Below are 27,628 nucleotides of genomic sequence, written 5' to 3'. Positions count from 1 at the left end.
GACTGGTGCTGATGCTTTGGTTTCTCCATATCCTTTGAAACAAAGCTCTAAGATAGTTAAAATCCTAGAGAGTATGTTGATATTAAGAATGTCACTCAACATATTACTGAAATATTCTAATTTTATTTCATTGTTTTGTTCTTTAATCACTCTATAATTATGATAACCTGGTTTGTTTTTTCTAGGTCTAAAAAAAAGAATTAAATCCTAGTTATTTATCCATAAATCTTTGATAACACAGATAAATTTAAATTCTGAAAATTATTAACCAGAGCAGGCAACTCTAAGTTGACAAAGATACTAAGATTATTACTTCTATAATGTTACCTCAAAATTAACAATGACAACAATAGTAATAAATTAATATTAACATTTAAAGTCACTTAGTATGTGTATTTCTCATTGAAAAAAAGTGCATTACCTGGGTCATCTCATGGAATACTCACCACAACATGGTGTAAAGATGGTTAACCAGCCAGGTGAGGTGACTCACGCCTGTAATCCCAGCACTTTGGGAGGCCGAGGCGGGCAGATCACCTGAGGTCAGGGGTTTGAAACCCACCTGGCCAACATGGCGAAGCCCCGTCTCTACTAAAAATACAAAAATTAGCGGGGAGTGGTGGTGGGTGCTTAAAACCCAGCTACTTGAGAGGCTCAGGGAGGAGAATCGCTTAGACCCAGGAGGCAGAGGTTGCAGTGAGCCAAGGTAGTGGTGGCAGTGAGCCAAGATTGCACCATTGCATTCCAGCCTAGGCAACAAGAGCGAAACTCCATCTTAAAAAATTTTTTTTTAAAAAATGATTAACCTCCTAAATTGGGAGAAATTACATAGGTTGACCCAAGTCACATGGTTGTTAGGTGGTGAGCATGAGATTAAACTCAGGCAGGTTGGCTCTTGTCTCCAGACCCATACAGGAACATGCAGCAACATCAAAGCCTTTTCATGGCACCTTTACATGACATGATAGGTAAAAATGGCCCCCATTCTATTCCATCCAATTTGTATAACTATGTTTCAGAAGAAATAAAATCACTAAGAAAAAGAAAGTTAGATCTTAGGCTTTACAGAAGCTTTGCCGACAGGCCACCATTGTCATTCTTAGCAGGAGTAAGAGAAGCAAGGAGTGGATGGCAGCTGCAAATACACACATTCCATACCCACCCCAAATGCAGACTGTCTGAAACTCGCAAGGAAATGGAAGAGGGAGCAGACAAGAATTGCATGCTACAGATATAGGTAGCTATAAATGTAGATATAGATAGATAGATATGGGCACAGATATAGATACAGATGACAAAGACATAGATATAGGCAGAGGTGGAAAGATAGTGATAAGTTTGTTTAAAAAGACTTCTAAGATAGTAGTACTGAAATTCATTCCTATCTTGTTAACAACCACTAGATTAGGAGAATCCTCAAGAGTTGATGAGACATGAATTTCTCAGAAACCAATACTTTCTAGGAACTGCCTTCTGGAAGAGCACAGTGAAGAAGACAGCGTAGAAGATAGAAACACCTGGCATTCTGTGGACAAGTAAATGTTTACTAATAAGAGTCAACATAGCTGGGCATTTACTGTAGGCCAGGCACCAAGCTAAGTCCTCAACATGTATTTAACCCACAAAAGAACCCAGGGATGAAGATGACTTACTTCCATTTACTGATGAGGATACCTGAGGCACAGAAAGGTTAAGTGACACAGTGTAAGACGTATAGTCCATATGCTTAACTAATACTCTATAACTGCTGGGAAAAGAAATGAAATAATTAATGTGGAAAGGCAGAAGCCACAAAGAACTTTATCAACAGAACAGAGCTAAACTTTCTCCTCACACTTTACTTCTTCCTGCTAGAAAAGATTAAGAAAAGGGAATTAAGAGGAGACAGAATATTTATCAGGATATTGACAGAGTTTCTGGTGTATGTCTCAGAACAGTGATTTTTAAACTATGTTCAGTTGACCTCCTAGAGCTCTGTAGGGCCTTGTGATGCCCATCTCAACCAGAGAGGCTCACATTTATAAGATCATATGGAAAAGGTTTGTCTTATAGATCCTTTGCAAGGTTGGGGGGAGGGATTCCACTGTTCTAGAAAAACTTTTTTTAAACATTGCCATAGATAAACCTCCAGGCTCCAAAATAGTGATGCAATTTATCTTCATTTTTTACTATGAAACTTAAATACGACATAATATAGTACCCATTCATGATCAGCATCACTCAATACAATGCTATATTTTAGAAATGAGCAGTTTCCCAAGACATGATCCATTTAGCTCTAAGGAAAGGGAAAATGATGGATTTGGTTAATGCCTACAAGGATGCTTCATAGCACATCACATCTGATAATGCAGATCTCAACAGGAATGCAAAACATGCCGTTGAGAAATTATAAAAACACAATTTAGCTATAGATTGATAGGAAAGAGCAGAGCATTAAGACTGTACAGTGGTTACGGAGAAGGAAGCCCCTGGCAGCACTGGGAGGTGGGCTGGATGGGAGGAGTATGATCTTGTAGCCTGTGAGACCAAAAGGCAGGGTCACAGATGATGAAAAACAGCACTAATCACTTTCTATCCAAGAGCGATCTCCACTTATCCTATTTTCAGCATACGGATTTTTTCCTTTATGGCTCAAAACTAGACAACAATTAGTATCTTTGGCTGTAGTATCTTTAAAAAATAGAGAAATGAGATGAAACATGTATTTCATGTTTTAAATACATATTTAAAGATACTATGTTTAGTAACACAGCAATAGGTATATAATCCTTTAATTACAACATAATTGAAGATATACGTAATAGAAAATATAACTTTTCAATTATAATAATATATTAGAATTATGGCTACCAGCTTCTTGTATATGTTTCCAGAGAGACTCTAGATTTTCTGTGTCTTTTTGTTAATTTAATTCCCTCAACTTTTAAATTTATTTTTATGCAATTTTTATTTAGCTTGTGCATGGGAAGTACATTCACATGGTTCAAAATTTTTAAAATATTGAAGTGTACATGTGAAAATCTCCCAAGCATTCCTCTACGCACTTTCCCCCACAACTTCTCATAGTCTACCAAGGCTGTTAGCTTCTTCTGAATCCTTTCAGATATACTTTATGCCAAACTACACAAACTTTTCAATTCTTACAAATGGTGAAAGCACACATGCTTCTCTGTATTTCTGTATCTTCAGGTCAAAGTTTGAACTTCCAGGTGAAAGCAAAGATGGGCCAGAGAAAAAGTCCAGATTTTTTTTTTCTTGAGACAAAGTCTGGCTCTGTTGCCCAGGCTGGAGTGCCGTGGCATGATCTTGGCTCACTGCAACCTCCACCTCCTGGGTTTAAGCAAATCTCAGCCTCTTGAGTAGCTGGGATTACAAGTACATACCACCAAGCCTGGCTAATTTTTGTATTTTTAGTGGAGACACGGTTTCACCATGTTGGTCAAGGTGGTTTCGAATACCTGACCTCAGGTGATCCACCAGCCTTGGCCTCCCAAAGTGCTGGGATTATAGGCGTGAGCCACTGTGCTCAGCTCCAGGTTTCAAATTCAGATCAAGTAGGTGAGGCACAAGGCAAAAATGAGATCAGTTTTCTACTACCTTTTGCTCTATCTTCCCTTCTAGAGGCTCAAGATCCTTTGTATTCAAGAATAGCTGGGGAAGCAAGCTAAAACTTGGTCTCTCACAAATTAAAAGTAATGAACTCTTTGAAAGGACAGTAAAGGCTGGATGAGAAGGGAGAGGGTCAGCATTGATGGGGGTGGGCACCTGGAAATGTTTCTGATGCAATCTGATTAGACATCAGAATCCTGACCAAAGATAGATTCTTCTGACTCCAGGTGAGCAGTTTCAGGAAAAATTAGATTTCTTCCATTCTGAAGGAAGCAAAATAATTATAAAGTTAAAAGTTAATAAGTAAGGTACTCTTTATTTTCTAAATTACGTGTCCTACTCAAATGTAGTGTGTAAAGTACAATGAGAGACAAATGTTTAAATTACATATTCTACTTAAATATTGTGTCTTTAATGTGCATAACTGTTTTTATAAGGTGTTTTTATTTCAAAAAGATTGTAAGGTGTAAAGCAAGCTCAGATATCCATGTTTACTGCCATAACTAAGCCCAAGCTATATGCAGCACTAGAATATTTCAATCACAGGCACTTTTTGCATCAGGCACTATGTTGATGCTGGAGAAACAACGTAAACAAGGCAGAGTGATTGTTTTCAATAGACTATGGTAAGCACAGTGATGGACACAAATCCATGCTGGTTGCTCATTCTCCTGCAGGCTTTGGCTACATTAAAGAAAAGAACAGCTTCCAAAGTGTTAGTCTTACACATCCAAATCTACTAAAGTGTCAATAAATGTCACCAAATAAAGAAGTATTTTTAAAACTTTGTGCTTTTTTTTTTTTTTTTTTTCAAATGACTCATTATGGAGCTGACAGTTGAGTCTGTGTCTATCAGTTTGGAATGTCAGAAAAAAATGAACTTTCTGTTTGGGATGATGAAAAAGTTTTGGAAAGGGATATTGCTGATGGATGCGCAAGGTGAAAGTAATGAATGGCATTGAATTATACATGTAAACATGGTTAAAACAGCAATTTTTAAAATATATATTTTACCACAATGGAAAAAATAATGGTAGTAGGGTTTTTTCTTAGAGAGATGATTTTTAATGTTCTTATTTAGCCATCTCAAATACATTCCACAGTTGTTGTTGGTTTTTTTCTTTTTTAATTATTATTGATCTGAGAAATCCAAAAGTCTCCAGTCTACTTCACCCATACACGAGTGGAGATAGTAACCAACATCAAGACTGGCTATCTTGCACAATTGTTCATTCATTTTAAAAAGACAAACATTTTTTTTTTCATTGAAATTGTATTTGTATCAGGGAGCTTCCCAAGGGCTTCACTTTCAAAATGAGTGGTGTAAGGATCATGAGGACGGATGGATGAAAAAGGCTTTCTAGTGCCAGAGGAGAGAGGAGCGAGGTAGCCCCTGACAACCGATCTTCCTTCTCCTTCTCCAGGAGGGCTCCCAATTTCATGTTATTGTTTTCTGTGATGATTCATAAAATGTATAGTTACAAATGACCTAAGTTTAAGGTGTGACTTTGTACAGCTTAAAACCAAAAAGTTTGTGGCTCACGCCTGTAATCCCAACACTTTGAGAGGCCTAGGCAGGAGGATCACCTGAGGTCATGAGTTTGAGACCGGCCTGGCTAACATGATGAAACCCTGTTTCTACTAAAAAATACAAAAAATTAGCCAGGCGTGGTGGTGCGTGCCTGTAATCCCAGCTACTCAGGTGGCTAATGCAGGAGAATTGCTTGAACCCGGGAGGCGGAGTTGCAGTGAGTCAAGATTGGGCTGTTGCACTCCAGCCTGGGCAGCAAGAGAGAAACTCCATCTAAAAAAGTAAAAAAAATAACAAACCACAACAACAACAACAACAAAATAAACTTTTATCCGTATCACCCTTTCCTTTTGCCTGTCACCTAGATTTCTGTGGGTATGAACTGCCAAAAAAATTGTTATGCTTTAATAGGACTAAGAACAATAGGCAATGGTCCAATGTCATAGTTTTAAATTGTTTTTCTCCAGTTGTTTTTGTCCTATTGTTTAAAAGTCTTCATCTAAATTTCATAGCAAGTATAAATATCAGTTGTTTGGTCACGCCACTGCTTTTATTACTTGGTGAAACCAAATGATGTCCTCTAGATTTCACAGCAGAATTTGTAAGATAATAACGAGGCCCCAGTGGTTCACTGAGTCCCCATTAGTATTCTCACCAGGCCCTGCTGTTTCCCCTGGAGACAACTCTGAGCTTTGAAGGGCATCAGATCTTTCAAGTCATTGTCACTAATGGAAATGGGAAATTTATTTACTTGTAAATTACACTTTAAAAAATTTCATTCCCCAATGGACATCTTCAGTTTCCCCAGTTAGTCATATATCTTCAACATACAAGTCTCATTTACGGACAAAATTAAGCTCTTCAACACTATGCAAGTGTTTATGTGCACCTTTTCACACTGAAAGGAAAAGGGGAAATGGACACTTGTATACTGCGTAGTTTTATTTATTTTTCCATGTTGTTTTAAAAAGAAAAACACACAAGACTCATTCTAATGATCAAGGCTTATTTTTATCTTTCGCATTTCAATTGCTATGCAACTGCCTGTTCATCAAACAGTTCTTTTTTTGAGATGGAGTCTCTCTCTGTCACTCAGACTGGGATACAGTGACACAATCTCAGCTCACTGCAACCTCCACCTCCTGGGTTCAGGAAATTCTCCTGCCTCAGCCTTCTGAGTAGCAGGGACTGCAGGCACGCACCACCATTCCCATCTAATTTTTATATTTTTAGTTGAGATGTGGTTGCACCATGTTGACCAGGCTGATCTCGAACTCCTGACCTCAAGTGATCTGCCCTCCTCAGCCTCCCAAATTGATGGGATTACAGGCGTGAGCCACCACATTCAGCATCAATCAAACAGTTGTGATTCAGACATTAATTTCAAACTGATTCAGGAGTTTAAATCCAATTATCAGATTCAAGACTTTCTCTAGGCAAAAGCGTCCAAAGTTTGTAATCAGCACCCGTGGTTCCGTTTTCCTCTGTCTTCATCCCTTTTCCTTTCCCTGTCTAATTCAGTGTGTTTCCTGGCTGGTCTCTATAATGACAACCTGTGACTTAGCACCTGAGAACTGCAACAAGCTCAAGGTTCTCGTGAGGTAGACTTGTCAGAGTCCAAGAGCTAAGGCATGATAGAGCCTGCAACAGAACCCAGAGCTCCTGACTCACAGCCAGAGCTCATTCCTCCACACCTTACATGTTCTGCAACAGATCACTTCTCCAGCAATGCCCAGTGCTGTCTAATCTGCAGTGTAGATCTTCTTTAGCAAACAAACAAAAATATTATTCTCAAAGCCATGTTGGAAATTTAGCCTAAGGAACCTTAATGGCCTCAGTCACTAAATATGTTACATCTCTCTGCTAGAGTTCTTTGAATTTCAGCCAGAGACTTCTGGGATCTATTACCTCGACACACACACACACACACACACACACACACACACAAACACACACACAAATGAGGATGGTAGAATTTTATACATGTTGATAGGTTTGTTAGAAAAACTATTTTTTGTGCAGGTCAGTGGATGTTTGGTGTCTGCTTAATTTTCAACATTACACGACATAAGTCATCCTCTATTCACAATGCTGGAGTAGAAGTAAAACAAAAACATAATCAGAAACCTACACTTCTAAAATACTGCAAGATGGTTTACAGTTAACCACAGAAAAAAATTAGAAGTCTGAGTCCCTTATACAAGAGTTTTGATCTTTGCCTTAACTCTTTAATTTATAAAACGTTTAGACGTTGTATTCATTCTGGAACAGTTGATGATTACACTAAACCTCACAAATTTCCAAGTCTCACAGGTGGCATTTTATATATTTACTTTTTACTCCACATGATTCAAAACTATAAATAAGTGAAACGATGGAAAACTAATATATGTCAAAATTATGCTCTATTTTGGGCAGTATCTTAGTTGGAAAATACTGTGTAAATCTAAGCAGCAGGTACAGGTTAGTAGTTTGTGCACACAGCATCGGTCAGCCATTGTTCTAAATGCTTTATGTGTATTAGATTAATTGTATATGGTAGGTATCAGTCTCTGTAATTCACATATAAGGAAATTAGGGCTTAGAGGTTGCACAACTTGCCCAAGGCTACAGAGCTAGTAAATTGAGGAAGTGAGGTTAGGCCAAGGTCTATGTCACATTGAAGCCCTTGTTCGCAACTACCATAATATCCCCTATGCGAGTGCATTTGGACATTAATTTTGACTTTGAATTAAACAACTTGAAAGAATAATGAAACTGTGACCTCTTATAGCTATGCGTCATATCTAAACTAGGTTCCAGCATGGGAAGGCCCAGCTCCTGGGGTGTTCACACCCCCACCTTTGCCCCCCACAAGATACTGGTAAGGAAATGTTCCCTATGACCCTCGGGCATTCCTGAGAAAACTTAGTTGACAGCACCTTCTCCTCCTTCTAGAAAGCAGACACTAGAGACGTTTAGGTAGAACTTGGATGCAGGCATTGTGGATATTGTAATGGAAAAATTATACATAAGGTAGAGTTGCATAGATTTATCTTTTATAGCTTGAGATTCTATGGTCCTAAATAATGAGATAAAGAATGAAATATAAAGGAAATGCTTAATGAGCTGGATTTGTGATTTATCTTAACTAAATACTAAATGAAGCCATTATCCTACAATTTCATTATCTATTCAAAGTGAGTGGCATTGATGACTTTGCTAAACTTTTCAGCTTTTTGAGGCTTGGAACTCAGTATAAATGAAATGATACACTCATTAAAAATATAATTCTGTTTTCCGTATGTTAAAAATAGAAATGCTATGTCTATTTTTCAGACACTTTCTATTTTAAAATCCAAATCCTATATTTGCCGTATGTCTCAACATAGCTACTCTTCTCAGTGATTTGGACATCTCAAATGCTTTATGGCGAAGGATTATTCAACACCTATCTGCCCAAGGCAGGAGGTCTGCAGACTTATGTGAAAGGCAGCTTTGGTGGCTTTTGAAAGCTGTATATGGACACAAAGATATCCACATCCAGGAGCTCTTATATCACTTTCTCATTCTCAAATCTTGGACACCCTCAAGAGACACTGTCAAGGTCAAATCATAATGTGCCAGCCAGAGGGAAACCCCAGAGAAAGCCAGGATCTGAAAATAACAGCTGGTATGTGGAAAACGGCAGACCTGCTGACTTGGCACACTCAGGATATTGTGGTGCTCTTTGGAAGGCAATAAAGTCCTTGGAGGAAGGACTTGGAGGAAAACAAAAGGGCAAGGAAAGGAAAGGTGGAAGTAATAAGATAACTGCAAAACGAAGACATAGCAGAAAGCAAAGAGAGAGAATAAACGGATATTGAAGGGAGTAAATAAGCAAATAATTATTTGGTTAATCAGAAAAGAAGCATAACTTTGGATATGCTTTTAACATTCAAATTTTGAGGAATACATTTCAAAATCTTCTGGAATTTGTCAAAAGCATTTACTAAAAATACCTTTGTCTAGCCTTTCTGTGAAAAAGAAATACATACATATTTCCTGAAATGCTTCAGAATAGCATAACACAGGTGTATATTTGACTAGAAGCCAGAAATGTAAGGCTGTTCTGAGTTCTCTGGCCAGAACAGTATAATGAAAGTGAATCATGTCGCTTCATATTTGGCGTGTTAAGTACAATACAAACTTACTGTATTAGAAGCCCAGCTGGGCTTATCTTACCATAAAATGTTTGGGTTTATATTGATGAAATAGTCATGCAACTCTCTCACTTCTCTTGGTCTTGTTTCTACATTTTCGATATTTAAATGTAGAAGAAAAAATGGAAACCATAATAAATAGAATTTATCATGAAATCATTGACCTTCAGATGACTATGGAGTCTTAGATCCAATATTTCTTACTGATGATAATGTAACTTCTTCCCCTTTGTTTTAAATACATGACTACTTTAGAGATATTTTCTAGTTACTAGAGGTACCTTTCTATATGGTTCAAAAGAGATTACGTAGAGAAGCTAATCACCCGAAGCTATCCTTTGTCAGATATCCTGTATATGTAACATATTTCATTTTACAAAAATGTCTGAAGGTATATTAACAGTTATTTTCTTTTTTTCCTTTTTAATTATAGCAGAAAATGGTCCCCGTCTACTTGTGGAAGCAGAGCAAGCCAAGGTGTTCTCACACAGAGGTGGCAATGTTACACTGCCTTGTAAATTTTATCGAGACCCTACAGCATTTGGCTCAGGGACCCATAAAATCCGAATTAAGTGGACCAAGCTAACTTCAGATTACCTCAAGGAAGTGGATGTTTTTGTTTCCATGGGATACCACAAAAAAACCTATGGAGGCTACCAGGGTAGAGTGTTTCTGAAAGGAGGCAATGATAACGATGCTTCCCTGGTTATCACAGACCTCACTCTGGAAGATTATGGGAGATATAAGTGTGAAGTGATTGAAGGACTGGAAGATGATACTGCTGTGGTAGCACTGGACTTACAAGGTAGGTATCTACAAGTCATGTTCAATGTAGAAATGATCACTAGTAGTTGATTTTTTTTCATGAAGAGTAATGTCTAGTGGTTACTGCAGTAATAAAGTGAAAAACTCAAAAGTCCATGCCTAGCATATTTTTCTATTCTTTCGTATTCTACAGTCTGCCTATGATTCCAGCTTTCATGTTTGAAATGTACACACAATGCTTATGTGCAAAATTGAAGCTATTTGTAACTAGGAGAAACGTGCAGTGGAACTGAATTAACAGTTTTCAGAAACTGCCTTATGCCAGTCAAAATTTAAATTCCATTATATGGTTATTGAGAAATTCAGCTTGTGTATTTTTTTTAATTGTGTTTCTAAAATTATTTCAGTTTCAAAATAATGGCATGTTTTGTAAAGGACATCTGCTAACTAAAATGTATGTTATTGTATTCCGTAAAATTATTGCAAAACCTTAATTCAACAAGAAAGTAATTTCTAGATTTCTTTAAACATTCTTCTAAAGAAGTGATTTTGTAATGGTTCAGAGTCTCTTAGTCATTGAATACCAAACGGTCAAGGCATTTTGTGGGAGAATTCTGTTTCTTAAATATGTAAGCCATTCAATAGGTTCAAAAACCAACATGTGTACAAAGCTGCACCACAAAAAGCATCCTTGCCATCCTTGCCTCTGCTCTGCCCAATGTCTACCCTCTAGAGACACTCCTCTCCTTAGTTTCTCATGTATCACAAGACATCTTATTTTTCATAAATTTCAGCATTACTTTACACTGAAGTATGGATTTTGGCAGCATTGACAGAATGCCTTCCTTCCTTATCTGCATAAAACTCTAAGTGAATGCTTGCTAGAAGCTCTTTTACCCCCAAGGACAGATTTGTGGCTTTTGGAAAAATATTTGTTTGATTCACTAGTATATCACTGACTATTTGACCTTTCAAATCCCATGCAATCCTATCACATATATGGAGATTTATTTGCTTTATATATCTAATAAACTGTACAGCATTGTAAAGTACATTTTTGTGACCTTTCCTTGTCTCTCCTAGATAGTTCTTGGCCCCTGAGAACATGCCACCTTGTGCTTTAAGTTTTTACTGATTCACATTAATATCCATGAACATTGGCATCATTCAGGATGGAAGGAGTTGACTTAGAGAAGACAGTCTGTCATCAAATGTTAATTGAGACCATTTATCAAAGGGGCATTGAAGGTTGCCATTTTAAGAGAGCCTTGAGCTAGTAGTAAGTAGCAAGAGGCTTAGGTTCACCTCAACTCTGCCAGTATCAGTTTTGTAACCGGGGCAGGTCACTTATCCTCAAACAAGTTTGAATTCTATTATCTGTTGTTACTTTTTCTTGTAAAACCCTATGTTTATATATTACAATATATTTCCTAAAATTAAGTAATTTGCATGCAATATTTAAAGTCTATGTTTATTTTACAAAATGAAACTCTAAATAAAAAGAAACCAGTATAACTTACGAGAAATAGAAGGAAATCATCAAAATAAACATAATAAGCATAAGGTATTCTAAATTCTAGCTGGATGCCACTGCTTGATGGTGGCTTTGAACATGAAGCCTGCTCTCATTGTTTAAAAGGAGTTTCAGCATATGTTAGAGCACAATGCATGACAGGGTCAAATCAAGGCTCCTCCAAGACACAATTAGAGATGCTGAAAGGAGACTAAGAAAATAATTTTTTTTCTCCTAGGCTCTTCACCATTGCAAATCTTCTGATTCTCCACGCTTAGGGAACATTCCCTGTCATATAACATATATGCATATGAGCTAAGTAAATGTGATCACAGAAACCAGTTTAATTGATACATATTTTTACAGATGCTCTTTTGGTGCCATGAGAGAGAAAGAATTCCGATCTTTGCTCTTTCATTCAACAATCGTATAGTCCATTAAAGATTCCAAGATAATTTATTGAAATAAGGCAGAAGTCAGTAAAATAAGTGGGCACAAATTTCTATAATCATATGTTCTATTCATTTTGTTCACGTTCAGTAAACCTTCTTTACAGATGAAGCTTAAGACAGACGCCTTTTCTAAGATAACAGGCCTAGATCTAGTAAGAGCTAGAGCTGGAATTTGATACCAAAGGCATTGGATGAAGCCTATGCTCTACTCCACTATGATTTGAGCATTTGCAAGAAGGGGAAAGTTTCTGTTGGTAGAAGAGAGGCTTTAAAAAGGCAGCAGCATTCAGCAGCTTCAGGCTTCAGAAAATTCTGAAAGGTCCAAAGTTATTGGAACGATAAGCTAGGACCTGTCCTGTGTTGACGGTAGCTGTTAAATCTCCCTCCTTCATGGTGTTCTCATAGTGCCTTTTGTAGACTTCCATTATAGTTCTAATCACTTATTGTTTTGTAAATATTTGTAAACTTCTTTGTCTGTTAAACATGATCTACTTGAGGACATTCAAGTGCCAAGAACAAAATTCATGCTCAGTAAATAGTTTACAAGTAAAAGAATGTTTGATACAAAGTGTTTAAACTTTCAAATACAAAAAATGTGCATGTAATGTGGGAGTCATGGAAACCATTCTTAAGAAAGAGACACTTGGCTGGGTGTGATGACTCACGCCTGTAATCCCAGCACTTTGGGAAGACGAGGTGGGTGGATCACTTGGGGTCAGGAGTTCGTGACCAGCCTGGCCAACATGGTGAAACCCCATCTCTGCTAAAAATACAAAAATTAGCCTGGCATGGTGGTGAACGCCTGTAATCCCTACTCAGCAGGAGAATCGCTTGAATCCAGGAGGCTGAGGTTGCAGTGAGCCAAGATCTCGCCATTGCACTCCAGCCTGGGTGACAGATCGAGACTCCGTCTCAAAAAAAAAAAAAAAAAAAAGGAAAGAAAGAGATGCTTGATTTAGACCATGAAGGTAAGCCTTTCAAAAGGTAAAGAGCATGAAAAAGCAGGAGAGAGGGCATCACAGATAAGACAGAGACATTTCTCAAAGCAAAAACATGAACAACAGGTACCACCGACAGCATTCCAGCTTGCCTGCATTCAGTCTCAGGTTGGTGACAGGGTGGGATAAAAATTTTTAACTTTCCATTGTCGCTAATTTCAAACATTTGGAAAAGTAAAAGGAATGCTATAATGAATCCATATATCATCATTCAGCTTCAAAAAGTATCATGATATAGCCAATCTTATTTTATTTTGCCTTTTTACTCCCACTACCACTGAATAATTTTCAAAAAAGACTTAGATGGGATATTAATTTATCTAAATATACTTCAGAGTAAGATGAGGATTCATATTTCAAGGTCAAATTACAACAAATTAAGATAATCATCAGAATAAAATAAAAGTCATAAAAATAGAAAACTTGTCATAAGCTAAGGACAATCTCCACATATTCTGGGATAGACCATAAGAAGCAGCAGATTATATGCATAAGAGTTTAAAATCTGTGGTGAACCACATATAGCAAAAGACATATCTTCTGGTTATCATTTATTAGCTCTCATTCCCTCTTTTGATCTTTTTCATTATCAACGACATTCTTACATGTGACTACCAATCAGGCAACTGTCACTCAAGCTCCCTGTCAATCTTCTAACATGCACCAAAGGCCAGGGAAGCATCTCATTTTACATGCCTTGATTGAGCTGCTTTTCCAACCGTAATTGCACATTATCTTTAATTGTGTTGGTCCTTTAATACCGGGTTAAATGCTATTTACACTAAAGAAAGTTACTGATTAGAAAAAAAAAATTCTTCATGATGCTTAAATTATATAGCTCCTATTTGTATTACAAGCTTTTATTCTGTCTTAGATTCAAACAATATATATATATATATATACACATATATATATATATATATATATAATCTCCAAACTATATATATTTATTCTGTCTTGGATTCTGTCAAATATAGGAAGAGGACACACCCATACCTATGTCCTAGAATACCAAGCACAATGCCTTGCTCTTAGTTGTTGTTTAAGAACTGTTTGTATAATCACACTAACAAAAAAAAAATTATAAATCCTTAACAAAGACTGACTTCCATGTGAGTTGGAATTAGATATGGAAACACAGTATTTTCATACAGAATCTTGGATAAGGCAGAGCCCTCTGATTGCCACCAATTACCTACCTTGAAATAGCACCCAACAAGCCTCAAGATTTATACAGATATAACAGAAGAATGTCATTAGAAATTTAGGGACAAGCTGGAGCTCCAGAATCAGAAATTAACTGGGCTCAGCAATCAATAACTTCACAATTAATGATATGCAAAACATGACATTTATGCTTCTAAACTTCCACTGTATTCATCTTCCATTGTTGAAAATGGGGCTAAATATACAAAATTATAGTCTGAGAACTATCAGAAATAGAAACATAATTTCAGATACGTGCATAGCACCGATAAGCACTATGACGGGCACTAAGAGAGGTCATATTACTTATGCTACATGGTCTCTGCCTTTTATTACTAGAAACATTTACTTTATGTAATTATTAAAACTTACTTTAACTTTTATATGTCCCAGGATGTAGAAATCTTTCATATGTCTAACAAACTGATATTTCCCACAACTAGAGTGAATTGGGCTGGGTAATTTTAAATCTTGAAGAATGCATTCTCCAAATGTATTTCAACTAACTAAACTCACATCATTTGGTATTATTCTTTCCCATATAATGTATCATCCTTAGTAATCTCCTTTGTAATGATACATACCAGCCCTCCACAGAAAGTTATGAGCTTTTGATTATCTTTTGATATATAAGTATGAAGGATACATGAGTCAGATATTCCCTGGATAATCATACCACCTTCTTTCCCACCCATAAAAGTTTAACTTTTCTTATTTTTGCAACACTGGATAATAGGAACTATTTGCTCCATAATTCAGCTGTAAGAATTACACACTTTTTCTACAGAGCCAAAAAGGTTTCTGCAAATGGATGTTAAAATCTCAACTAGCCGGAATTATAATAAGTCAACAAATAAAATACTAATATAACAATCATGTCGTTCCAAAAATGGCCCTTATAAAAACATTGTAATGTTGAAATGTGTATGTGAAGTTTATAGAATACAGAGAAAGTTTTAAAACTTCAAGTAAAGCATAGAGCTTTACCTTGATTTACTTGGAATATGTTCTTTCCAGCATATCACACCGTAATTCAGATTTGTTAAGTAAATCATTTGAGCTGATACAACAGTTAGTTGTATTTTTCTTACAATTGAAAAATACCAAAATTTTAACGTTTCACTTTCTAAAAATGATTGTATGAAATTATGTTACATTTGAAAACAACGCAAATAAAAATATACAGCACTGGATTTGGAACTAAATCAATTATATTTAAGTAACGTTTAGAGGTTAATCAAAAACAAATTACTAGAGAAAAGTCTTTCCCGATGCTTATTACAGTCCACCAAAAAGACACTACAGTGAATTTAAACCTAAAAGATTTTCCGGGTCTTTAAAATTAGCATAAATTAAAATATTCTGCATTCCCCATTGTTACCGTCTTCAGCCATTTTGGAAATGGAAGTCAACTCCACTGGTTTCTTTCTCTTTTCAGGTTGAGTTACTTTGAGATTTCTGTCACTTAAGATCTGGCAAAAAAAGGAATCTCTAATGAATAAATTGAAGATTTTCCTTTCCATCAGCACTCCCAGGGTGGCTGAGGAAAGAGGATAAAAGACATGAGGGACCAGGGCACCGCAATGGATTTTTCCCAGCACTCACTGGGTTCCCAGCTCAGTGCCTGAGCAGTGTCCTCCTTAGATAGAATCATCTCCAGGCCTTCCCGCCCACTCACCACAGGAGTTAGTGGCAACCAAGAGAGGCTTTTACTCCTTCCTTTTGGCTCTAATTCAGCTTATAGATCCTTCAGCCAAGAACCTGAGAAGGCAGAATGAGATCAGGAAGCCTTCTTGGAGCTCTGCCTTTCATGAATGGTGCCAGCTGGATTGCCCTACAGGGACAAACGTGTCCTACAGAGGCCTTCAGTGGACGTGACTTGATTTAAGGCCACTGAAATTTCTTCTTGTAGAGTCTTTTAGGACAATTTATTAAAGAAATATTTCCCGTGTACTGGTTATGCTATTAGTTGATTGTATATCATCTTGAATAGTGTCTGCAGTCTCATAAAATAGCACATGTGCTATAACTCACCAAATTACTGTGTCAGTGGGACAAATGTTTGCATTCCACGTGCTAAAATACTAATTACTTCTAATTATATTCAAAAATTTGAAGCAAGCCCTTGAATAATGATTCTAAATTAGTTATCTTTTAATAACCATGAGAGAAATATTTTGACACAGTAGTCCTTTTCAAAGTCCAGCAAGTGATGCAACTTTTCTTTCTTATTTGGTAATCCTTAGCCTTTAAAGAAAATTATGCAGAGTGTTGTGAGGCAGCTCGTTCACCTCCCATAATTAGCTGAACAAAAGAAATGTTTTGGAAAGCCGTAACATCTTCCCAGGCAAAACAAATGCCGAGTCACACTGTTAACATTTGCTATGGAACTTCTGTCCTCAAAATATTTAACTTAATTATTTGGCATTAGTCAATCAATGGATGTCTATTCTGTACCTACCTTTTATAGGACAAGCTTAGGGAAGCTTTTTTTCTGTTTATAATAAAAATGTTTCAAACCCCTTACTTTCAGTTTGCAATATATAAATGTGGAAGTTGAAAAATAATAATGGAAATATTTTTAAATGAAAACCCTTATTTTAGTCATGCTATTTAAGGGCAGGAAAAAAAAATAAGAACAAGAGCCACATTAAAAGTAAACATATAAGCGTACCATGGTGCTTTCTATGGAGGAGTGTCTCACTGTACAAATGTATCTTATTAATCTGAAATAAAATTGTTTAATTATGTTCTTGTTAGATATAGAAAGGAATTCACTTTAGTAGGGGTATCCAACCTTTTGGCTTTCCTGGGCCACGCTAGAGGAAGAACTGTCTTGGGCCACACATAAAATATGCCAACACTAATGATAACTGATAAGCACAAAAAATAAAAAATAAAAAAAGGAAATCACAAAAATATCTCATAATGTTTTAAGAGAGTTTACAAATTTGCATTGGTTTGCATTCAAAGCTGTCCTGGGCCACATGTGGCTGGCAGGCCACGGGTTGGACAAGCTTGCTTTAAGAGTTTCACCAAATAAGACTCCCCCTATGTGAAGGTTACTTATCTGCAAGTTATTAGAAGACCATATAAAAAGAGTTACATATCTGAACTTGAATAATTTGTTAGTATGCTTCCCTATACATTTAAAAGACTACATAAAACTAATTACTAATTATATAGGTAAAATTACTGAGAAAAACATTGTGAATTTTGATAAATACCTTCTGTTTGAGCACTACATCCCCTCTGCTCGTAGTATTCAACATTGAGTATTTCTGTATCTGACACCAACTCCTAGTACTCAATACTGACTCTTTCCCTAGGTGATGGGGGCTCAGTAGTAACCCATTGTAGGGCTAGTAACTGGCAGCAGATGGTATGTTCTCAGGGAGGGCTATTTGGAAACTGTAATCTGCAGACAGATCTCTTCAGAAAAGAGAATTTTAAGGCTAGAGTTGAACTCTTAGCAAAAGCAATAAATCACTGAAGTTATCAAGCAAAAAAGCTGATCATGAGATGCTCAGAACTGAGAGGATGCTTAAAGGGGAAAAGCAACATGAGATAAAGTTGCTAGTTGACAAAAAATTTTGCCTCATCTGATAGAGGCTCTATTATGGTTTTCACCAGCTAGGTGGGATTTGCTTAGAGTTGTTAGTTTTGGGATTTCTAATGACTCCTTGCCTTCTCCTTTGGACAGGTGTGGTATTCCCTTACTTTCCACGACTGGGGCGCTACAATCTCAATTTCCACGAGGCGCAGCAGGTGTGTCTGGACCAGGATGCTGTGATCGCCTCCTTTGACCAGCTGTACGATGCCTGGCGGGGTGGGCTGGACTGGTGCAATGCCGGCTGGCTCAGTGATGGCTCTGTGCAATATCCCATCACAAAGCCCAGAGAGCCCTGTGGGGGCCAGAATACAGTGCCCGGAGTCAGGAACTATGGATTTTGGGATAAAGATAAAAGCAGATATGATGTTTTCTGTTTTACATCCAATTTCAATGGTAAGATAATAACTGTATTACCTTCTTTCCTGTCTCAGAGACCATTCCATACTATACCACTAACTACACTTGGCTTTTAATCTTATCTTCTAAGAAAAACAAACAAAAACAAGCTTTGAAGTTTTACTCTAGTTTAAAAAGATACAAAAACTTCTTGAGTGTCATTATTTTTAAATATCCACATAAGTCAAGCAAAAGTGCATATTCCCAGTACTCATAGGTTTTATTTCATCCCATTTTTATATGAAATAGTTGAAACTGTCATGTGGCTTGAGGTCTGTTCCCTACTGTCAAAGATGATGCTGCCAGTGTGTGCCCTCCATAGGCTATGGCTCTCTCAATCAAAGTAAGCGTGCCTTTGTTATTACGCATGCTCTCCATCTCTCAATCACAGGTGCATTTATTCATAGATGATCAACAAAACTCAGGACAAAGTGGGGAGTAAGCAAGAAAAAGGAAATAGAACTAACTCTCCAGGTGAAAGCAGAAGGAAAGGTTGCATCAGTGTTGATGACTGATTCCTTATATTCATGTGCCTCTCAGCCCTTCTCTTGCTCCTTTCAGAGTCAGCCACATAATTTTTGGGGCCCAGTGGGAAATGAAAATGTGGTCTGTGTGCAGTGGCTTGTGTCTGTAATCCCAGCACTTTGGGAGGCCACGGCAGGAGGATTGCTTGAGCCAAGAGTTTGAGAACAGACATGGCAACATAGTGAGACTCCCTCTCTAAAAGAAAAAAAGAAGAAGGAAAGAAAATGTGGAGCTCCTTGTTCAAAAATGTTAAAATTTTAAGATGGTAACAGCAGAGCATTGAACTAAATGCAGAACCCTTCTACATGTAGACATGTGGGGCCCTGTGTGGTGTCACAGGTCACACGCCCATGAAGCAAGCCCTGGCCCCATCATTTATATTTCAGGTCCCTGGTGATATGCTTTAGGAAAAATAGAAAGAGATTAGAAGTCATAGGTCAACTTTTTTTTTTTTGAGACAAGGTATCACCCTGTCTGTCACACAGGCTGGAGTGTGGTGGCACGATCTTGGCTCATTGTAACCTCCACCTCCCAGGTTCCCAAGTGACTCTTCCACCTCAGCCTCCTGAGTAGCTGGGACTAAAGTGTGTGCCCCCATATCTAGCTAAAACAGAGTTTCACTATGTTGGCCAGGCTGGTCTCCAACTCCTGACCTCACATGGTAAGGCTGCCTCAGCTTTCCAAAGTGCTGGAACTACAGACGTGAGCCACCATGCCCGGCCAACAATCTTTTTCTGTAAAGGGCCATATAGTAAATATTTTTGGCTTTGCTGGCCATGTGGTGTCTGCTGCAACTGCTCATTGTAAGTGTGTATGCTGTAGCACAAAAAACAGCCATCAAAATACTAAACCAGGATGGAGATGGCAGCTTCCAATAAAATTTCATTTACAAAAACAGGTAGGAGGCCAATTTTGACTCCTGAGCTGAGTTTGCTGAACTCTGGTATAGATGCTTGTACTTAACCTCCAGTTAATGTTCCAACGGCCACTACCCTTTCTCCAAATCACAACATCTCAGTCTAGTAAGAAATGGCAAGCATTAATTTATACTTCAGTAACCTCTGTCTAATGAGAGGCAGGAGAACATCATATTAAAATGTCTAATCAGGCAAGAGAGTCTGATTAGGTTCTACCTAAAACTAAAATGCATGAGAAAATCTTCGGTCAGTGTGTATGTATCACTTTCAGTCAGTTGAAGTGATATTTTCTACATTTTACATATTTAATATATATTGAAGGAATCTCAGTAATTAACACTGTTCAATAAGTGGTTGAGACTAATTTGTCTTTCTAGTGAAATCAAGAAATAGGTGTCAGGGTTCCAACCAATGGAAGCTGAAAAAAATAAACAAATTTGTCTCCTTTGCTAGAGAACCAACACGGACTAGGTTTACATTCTGAGTACGTATTATCTGCAGCAAGTGACTTCCTGTATTTTATGCATTTTCATACCTTAGTCTTTGAATGAGAATAATGTCTTATTGATACCTGGAATGAAAAAGACTTGAGGGCTTTTGATTTTTTTTAAATGGACTTTTATGTCAGGAATGTGTTTTGATCCTTTCACATTCAAATTTTGCCTCTCCAGAAGCTTGTGCTGGGGTTCAGTCTTGCTACAGCTAGAATTTAAATCGCCCTTGCTTTTAACATGGAATTCTGTCTTCTCTAGTGCCACAGAAGGGCTCTTTTAGTCACTAATTAGCTAACAGAAAGTGCATCTGCCATTTCCCTTTTCTTTTTAAAACTATGAAAGGGGCATGTCTGGACACATATTAAGGGGCAAGGGAAAAAATTAACTTAATGGAAGTGACCTAGGGATACTACCTTTAACTGACATTTCTACGTTACAAAAACTTTCCAAACATTGCTCTAGCTCCCCCTTCATTGAGAAACCACTTCCGTTTTTGGCTCTTTCTGCGTGGTTCAGTTGCAGACCAGCCCACTGACTCTGTCTCCTTCTCTCTACAGGCCGTTTTTACTATCTGATCCACCCCACCAAGCTGACCTATGATGAAGCGGTGCAAGCTTGTCTCAATGATGGTGCTCAGATTGCAAAAGTGGGCCAGATATTTGCTGCCTGGAAACTCCTTGGATATGACCGCTGTGATGCGGGCTGGTTGGCTGATGGCAGCGTCCGCTACCCTATCTCTAGGCCACGAAGGCGCTGCAGTCCTACTGAGGCTGCAGTGCGCTTCGTGGGTTTCCCAGATAAAAAGCATAAGCTGTATGGTGTCTACTGCTTCAGAGCATACAACTGAATGTGCCGCTAGAGCGCGTCAGTTTTAAAGTCATTAAGAACATGTGAAAGGTGGTTTTTTTTTTTCCAATATGAACTCATGAAAGTTACCAAAACTGTGATAACCCTTTTTTACTTACTGTAAAGAGTCATTTTCATAAAGACCGATTCATTGATTTGTTTTTTGTAAAGCTATCATTAAATATATATCATAAATTAATATAAATTTAAGGGAAGCTCTACGTAAGGAGACTTTAGAGCCAAACTGTTTAAGCTGTATCATCCCAACAAAGTATCTTTTCATGAACGGGGCATGCAATAGCTTGAGAATTGCTAGGATTAAATTAAGGAAAGTAAAGCTACTCAGAGCAGCAGCTTCCACAAGCACAAACTTTACACATTTGTACAATTTTGAAATGCACTACAATAAACAAATTAGAGCAACAAATTTGAAATACAGCCTTCTTTACATAAACTGAGTTTATACAAAACTCCGTTTCACAAGGGAACAATCTATACCTTTCTAAAAGTTAATATTTCAAGTCTCCAATAGACAGAGTCTTTTACTCTTTAAAATCCTGCCTTTTTGACCAAAAAACAGAAAACATTCATAGGGAGTCCAATGCATAGTAACAAGCACAGTTAAAATTCCTTAATAATCCCATTTATATGACATAGGAGACATAAATAAGCAGATAATATTTAACCAATGAAAGACTTCTACCATCCTATAATTAAATTACACATGTCTGAGAAGAATTGTTTTATCTTTTGAGTAGCTTTACTGAGTTGTATTTAAATTCTAAGGGTTATTTGCTAAGCAGCATTTTAGCATCTACTCAGGGCAGTTATATAGATAAACTGCTGGACAGAAAAATTGTAAAATTTAGCAGCTTGACTTTCTGTTAGCCTATGAAATGTTATTGTCCTATAAAAATAACTTTAAATTTATTTAATATTTCTTATTTACATTATATGAAAAACAATTACATCATAAAAGAAATGCCTAATTCAGAAACAAAGACCCAACTTTCAAAATTATTATTATTATTATTTGTACATACACTAGAAAACCCAACTAGTGCCTATGTTTTGGGGAAAAAAATCAACAATGCAGTTCTAAACCTTATCCCAAATAGAAAATGTGGTTAATGATGTCACTTTCCTTGCCGGTCATCATTAGGCTTCAATTAAATGCTGAAGCTGTCATCAAAGAGTTTACACTAAAATCTTCAGGGCTTTAAATAAAAGGTTAAGTCCAGCTTCAAAACACAACTATCCACATTAGCAGCTTCAATCTTAAATAAAGCTCTGTTTTCCTATATTTTTATGACTGCTGAGACCCCACAGGGACCAATATTTGTATTCAAATTACATTTCGTGGTTTCCCATTATTTCACAATGAGTTCTAATAAATGGGATTTACTATAACAATCCAAGTATGACATAGTTGGTATGCTTTCATGAATGTTTTTATGTAGATTTTCCTCCCATGAACATGAGTAAATAAATCTGTTTCCTGAATGGATTGTGGTTGCATTTAAAGCTCTGTAATAATTCTAATAAATTTACTCTATAAATATAGAGTTATGTGTGTGGAAGGTATAGAACAATTGGAAGTCCATGAAACCATAACTATAATCATATATTATTCAGACAAAATATTGTAAATAAAAGTAGATCCTTTCTTTCATCAAAAACATATCTGAAAATTTTCAGATGCTTTAGTATTAAAAGATGACAATGTTATGCATGCACATTTTTAAGTTAGGTTGGATATGCAAATTGTACAAAACCATAAATCCAAAGAGTTCATAAGGTTTAAACTCAAACACTGGTGGTATAAATAGAACTTGCACTTCTAAATTAAAGAAGATACCTAAACAGTCTAGGATGAGGTTATACATTATTTAAAGAGGGGACTATCTCCTAAATAACAACTCTTAACACCTCAAATGTGGGGGCTAGCACATTGGAAGAAGTCCATACTTGAACTATCATTATGTATGTTCCAATAATTTTGTTGGAAATGCAAGCGGGAACAAATTTCTATTGAAGCAAGCATCTAATTTTCAGTTATATCCAGAACTCTACCTTTATAATGTTAAATGTAGTAGCGTTTCTTAACTTTTAAATACTTACTAGTATAGCAATTGGTGCTGATCAAAATCTCTGCAGTGACTGTTAGCTGATTAAAATCTATATTAATTTACACATCATTTTTCCATTCGTGTAAAAAACAAAAAATCTTAACACAATGAATACTGCTGAGCAGAATTTTTATCTTCTGATTTTGCTCAGAGGATCAGAATTTCCATGCCCTTTAGACTCCTACTTGAATGAGTCTTTTTAATGTTCTCATTTTGCTGTTTTTCCACCAAATGTCTATTTCCGACTTGATTCCTCAAGATGTCTCACTGAGCATGCCTGAAAAAGAAAGATTATTCTAATACAATTCCTAACAAAAAGTTGGTGCAACACTGGCTTATTCAGAAATTGCTCCTCAGACTTGGATTCCAAGAGTGTCAAAGAGATTCAGTGGGAGGCTGGGCTAGGAACCCTTGTTTTAATGATTTTGTCCATAATTAACACTGGTGACCGTATAAGGAACAAAGTATATCTGCACATTTCACTGAGACATCTACATTGGAAACCCCAAACAAAAAGAAAAAGCAATTCAAATAAAAAGACAATATAAGAATGAAAATAAGTTGGTCACATTAACACTGGAAGCCATCTTTAAATGACTGCTGCCATATTGTATCACAGTAATTTTTAGCCAAATATGGCATTTGTAAATTTAAACTTTCTCTCATAGAAAGGGGGCCGGTACCTGTTAAAATGTTATTTTATGCAATAATATAGTCACTTATTATTTTGGCAATTAGAAGTAGACTTAAAGGAGATTCCAATTTGGTTGCTGGCAGCCATTCTGGGTTTCTTGATTTTAGTACTCCAAAGAATATGGTGGTCTCATGGAGTAGCTGACCACTAAGGAGGAGAGGATTAAAAGGGACTCACTTATCAGTTTTTAGCAATAGAATGCATTAAGAAAATCAATGGATAAGTGACATCCTTTGGTTAAGAAGTTAACTGTATCATAGCTCACTACTGCCAGAGCAGCAACAGGTGTACAATGAAAGAGATGAAAAATACAAAAGTCATTAAACCACCTGATTAAAAGGAGACCAATATTTAAAGACATTTAATAGATACTGAGTATAAATTTGAGGAGAAGAATCAAATGTTTTTTACCAAAAAAAATGTTTTTGTTTCCTGTAAGATACAATGAACTGGTACATTAAAAGTCAATTTTGTGTTACTGCATTATCTTTTGATTCTTCTGAGTTGTAGAATCTTAGCTATTTTTCTTTGTGTCGAACCCTGTAAATATATTATTTCCAAAAAAGGCATTCAATTCGTTCTTGTTCTGATACATTTGACTTCAAATTGTAAATACATATGATTTTCATTTCCTAGTACTTTTGCAGTCGGAAAAAAAGATCATATATATGGTGTTGCTAAATCAACTATGGTATTATCCCAAAATATATTGGCTTTTTTCTCTTTGTATATGACTCAAAGCATAATTTATTTTTCCAGCCAGTTTAGCAATCCCAGAAATCTATGGTGTTGTTCATTAGATCAACATATTTGTAATGCTTTATAACTTAATCATGGGTGCTGAATTAAAAGAAAAGTTTTTCTTTACATATTTAAGTTCTTCTCTTTAGCACTTTACACTACCAATAACAAAGAATACATTTTGCAATATTTCCATCCCTACTCTATATTTTCAACATAAAAAATAGTTTCTGAATTTTCTGATATACAGAAATGAATTCTTGGGTGCAAGGGTCGATTGCTGGTCCAATGACTTGAATGGAAACACACCTAAATGAGTTTGTCATTGACATTAAAACAAAGATGTACCTTAAAATTTTTCCCGTACTTAATTGCAGTACGTTAATTGCCTTGGAGAAGAAAAAAGTCCAAGGATAATATGAAATTAAATCATTCACTTTTAGTGTTTTAGTTCTTACACAGATGGATGATAACCTCACTTTGCCAGCAATTTTTGTATATTATAGCCTGGTCATATAAAAAACCTGCTTGATACTAATATTGAAGGATCTAACAGAGTTTCATAATGTTTAAATAAAACAAGTAAACTGTTAAGATGTGATGTTCTTACTTTCCTACATAGTGACAAAGCTTAATATTATAATAAGATTACACTTGAACAAGACTATCTATTGTGAGCAGAGTGGACCCTGTCTATGATGGTAGATACATAAAAGAAGTAATAAAAATGAGATTATTGGGGGAATATGAGGGAGAAAATGAACTAAGAAGAAACTGACACCAGAAGTGTAAGAAGAAGATATTTCCTTTTCTATCTCTATTTCTTGGGCCCTCCATTTAGGATTATTTGGAGGCATGTCTTAAGATGGTTCTGTAGTCTTTGCTTCTCAGTAGGTGGTATATTCAGGAAGATAATAGCTTCATGCCTCAGCTATTAAAAGATGGTTCTTTAATTTAGTTGGTTTCTGACAGCAACCTGAGCTCCATTTATTCAGAAAAGTACCCCCAGGTTGGAGAGAAGGCTCTGATTTTCTATTACCTGACAACGAAGCTATTGGCTTTAACAACAAATGTAAGATTCTTGGATAGAAATAGACTTCTAAGAATATTGTATCCCTTTATTTTTTTTTCAAAGCAAGGGGCCCAGTTGCCAGCTTTTCATCTGTTGAAAATATCTGGGATTTTTAAAACAGTTTTTAGAAATGCTTTTCTCTTCGATTTTAATCAATGAAAATTCTGCCTGCCAAAAATCATATATATGTAGAGAGCAGAGAAAGATAAAAAACAAGTGAGTTTGAGATTTTAGAGACAATGAAAGGTCTGTCTTTAAAAATGCTAAGATTCTTGCATGTGAATCTAAAAACGAAACCATTTATTATTCTAATAAACATATTCATGTGTGATGATTGCTTCAAACCCTAGGAAAAGATAAATAATGTCCTTTGTGGTTCTTCCTGTGCTCAGAGTTCTGCCAAATTGAACATCCTTTCTCAGTGGGAAGATGCTTGCTCCTGTGAAGAGACCCAAACTTCAAGTGGCTGAGAAGCAAATTCTGCTATTCTAATAGAATGCTTTTGAAAAGTCAAACTTTCAGTTCAGTGTAAATGAACATTCAGTAATCTGTTAAAGCAATTGTACTCAGCATATTGAAATTACTTGGGAGGCTGCAGAGAAAAGATTATGGTCCTATAGATCTAATATCGCATGTCTTGTTCCAAAGGATCTTATTCTGTGAACCAGATAGATAGATAGATAGATAGATATAGATATAGATATCAGTAGTGTACATTACCATACAATGTAAAAAGATCTACATATAAACAATGCAACCAACTATCCAAGTGTTACACCAACTAAAACCTCCAATAAACTTTGAACAGTGAAAAAAAAAAAAAAAGATTGCGGTCAAGGGTCTAACATGGACTTGAGGGTTTTTAACCCCCATGCCCCATTGATTCTAAAGTACAGCCAGGGGTGATTAAACTATTTTAGGGGCAAGAAACAAAGCCATTCCACAGATATATATTTAGGTTGATATTTATAACTCACAATTTAAAATAATTTAAAAGCTCTATAATTGGTTTAAATATTATTGAACTTAGAATATTCTTCCAGCATAAGTATTTAATTGCTTTAATTTGCTCTCTTTTCTAGTGACAGTTCCCATTACATTAACAAATATATATCTAATAAATTATGTGCCCTATTATTGTTACTCCTTTAATAAAACCTATTTTAAACCATTTATATCAAACCCTTTCCCATCTAAAGTACTGAAATATAAGGGGTATGAGAGTAATCACGTAAAATATTTGGGGATAAGAATTTGAACTCCACATTGAAGTCAATGACCTCTGAGATTTCAATTATATCTCAGAGAAAAAGATTTGGATTCACTGTGAGCTTTGCATTACCAACACAGGCCCTTGAACAACAAACAAAAGCAACGCAATGCTAGCTAGGTAGAGGATTGAGTGAGAGTGTGGAATAAAGAGGAAGACAGAGAGAGAGAGAGAGGATAGAAGGAGGAGGGAGGAAAGAGGATTCTGCCCTTGTCCTCAGTAAGGGTATATTATTTGATCAAATCAGTTTACCAAATACCAGAGACAACTGTTTATTTCTTAAAACTCCAATAGTATATGTCACATAGATAATCACTATTGTTTTCCAAAAGCATATTTATTTTATGGCATCATGAAGACACACATTACTTATTACTTATCAGAAACTTATTCATAATATTAAAGATATTAAACTGTTTATAATTGGATGACACAGTTTAATAGAGTGGTTCCAAGCATAGACACTAGAGTATCATAGTTTAAATCTAGCCAGGCCACCTACCGTCTCTGAGTCAATCATTTCACATTTCTTGGCCTTGATTTCTCCATCTAAAAGTAGAATTTTTTTTTTTTTTTGAGACGGAGTTTCGCTCTTGTTACCCAGGCTGGAGTGCAATGGCACCATCTCGGCTCACCGCAACCTCCGCCTCCTGGGTTCAGGCAATTCTCCTGC

At 36.4% G+C, this 27,628-nt stretch overlaps 1 protein-coding gene across 4 annotated transcripts in view; it reads left to right on the top strand.

Annotated features, from left to right (window-relative positions):
- Positions 1 to 24,350, top strand: part of HAPLN1 (hyaluronan and proteoglycan link protein 1) — an 84,264-nt gene extending 59,914 nt beyond the window's left edge. For 2 of the 4 annotated variants that reach the window (XM_037731239.1, XM_037731237.1), the window contains exons 3-5: positions 9,761 to 10,129; positions 17,962 to 18,264; positions 20,761 to 24,350. In XM_037731239.1, the coding sequence (XP_037587167.1) occupies positions 9,761 to 10,129; positions 17,962 to 18,264; positions 20,761 to 21,050 (962 nt within the window). In that variant the 3' untranslated portion in view covers positions 21,051 to 24,350. Of the gene's footprint in view, positions 1 to 9,757; positions 10,130 to 17,961; positions 18,265 to 20,760 lie in introns of all 4 variants that reach the window. The other 2 variants (XM_017508040.2, XM_037731235.1) reach the window with 1 other exon arrangement.
- Positions 24,351 to 27,628: the final 3,278 nt, after the last annotated feature.

This window comes from Cebus imitator, unplaced genomic scaffold (assembly GCF_001604975.1).
Source record: "Cebus imitator isolate Cc_AM_T3 unplaced genomic scaffold, Cebus_imitator-1.0 Scaffold16, whole genome shotgun sequence".
Classification (NCBI taxonomy): Eukaryota; Metazoa; Chordata; class Mammalia; order Primates; family Cebidae; genus Cebus; species Cebus imitator.
Note: the sequence above shows the minus strand (reverse complement) of the source record. Positions and strands in the feature narration are given on the sequence as shown.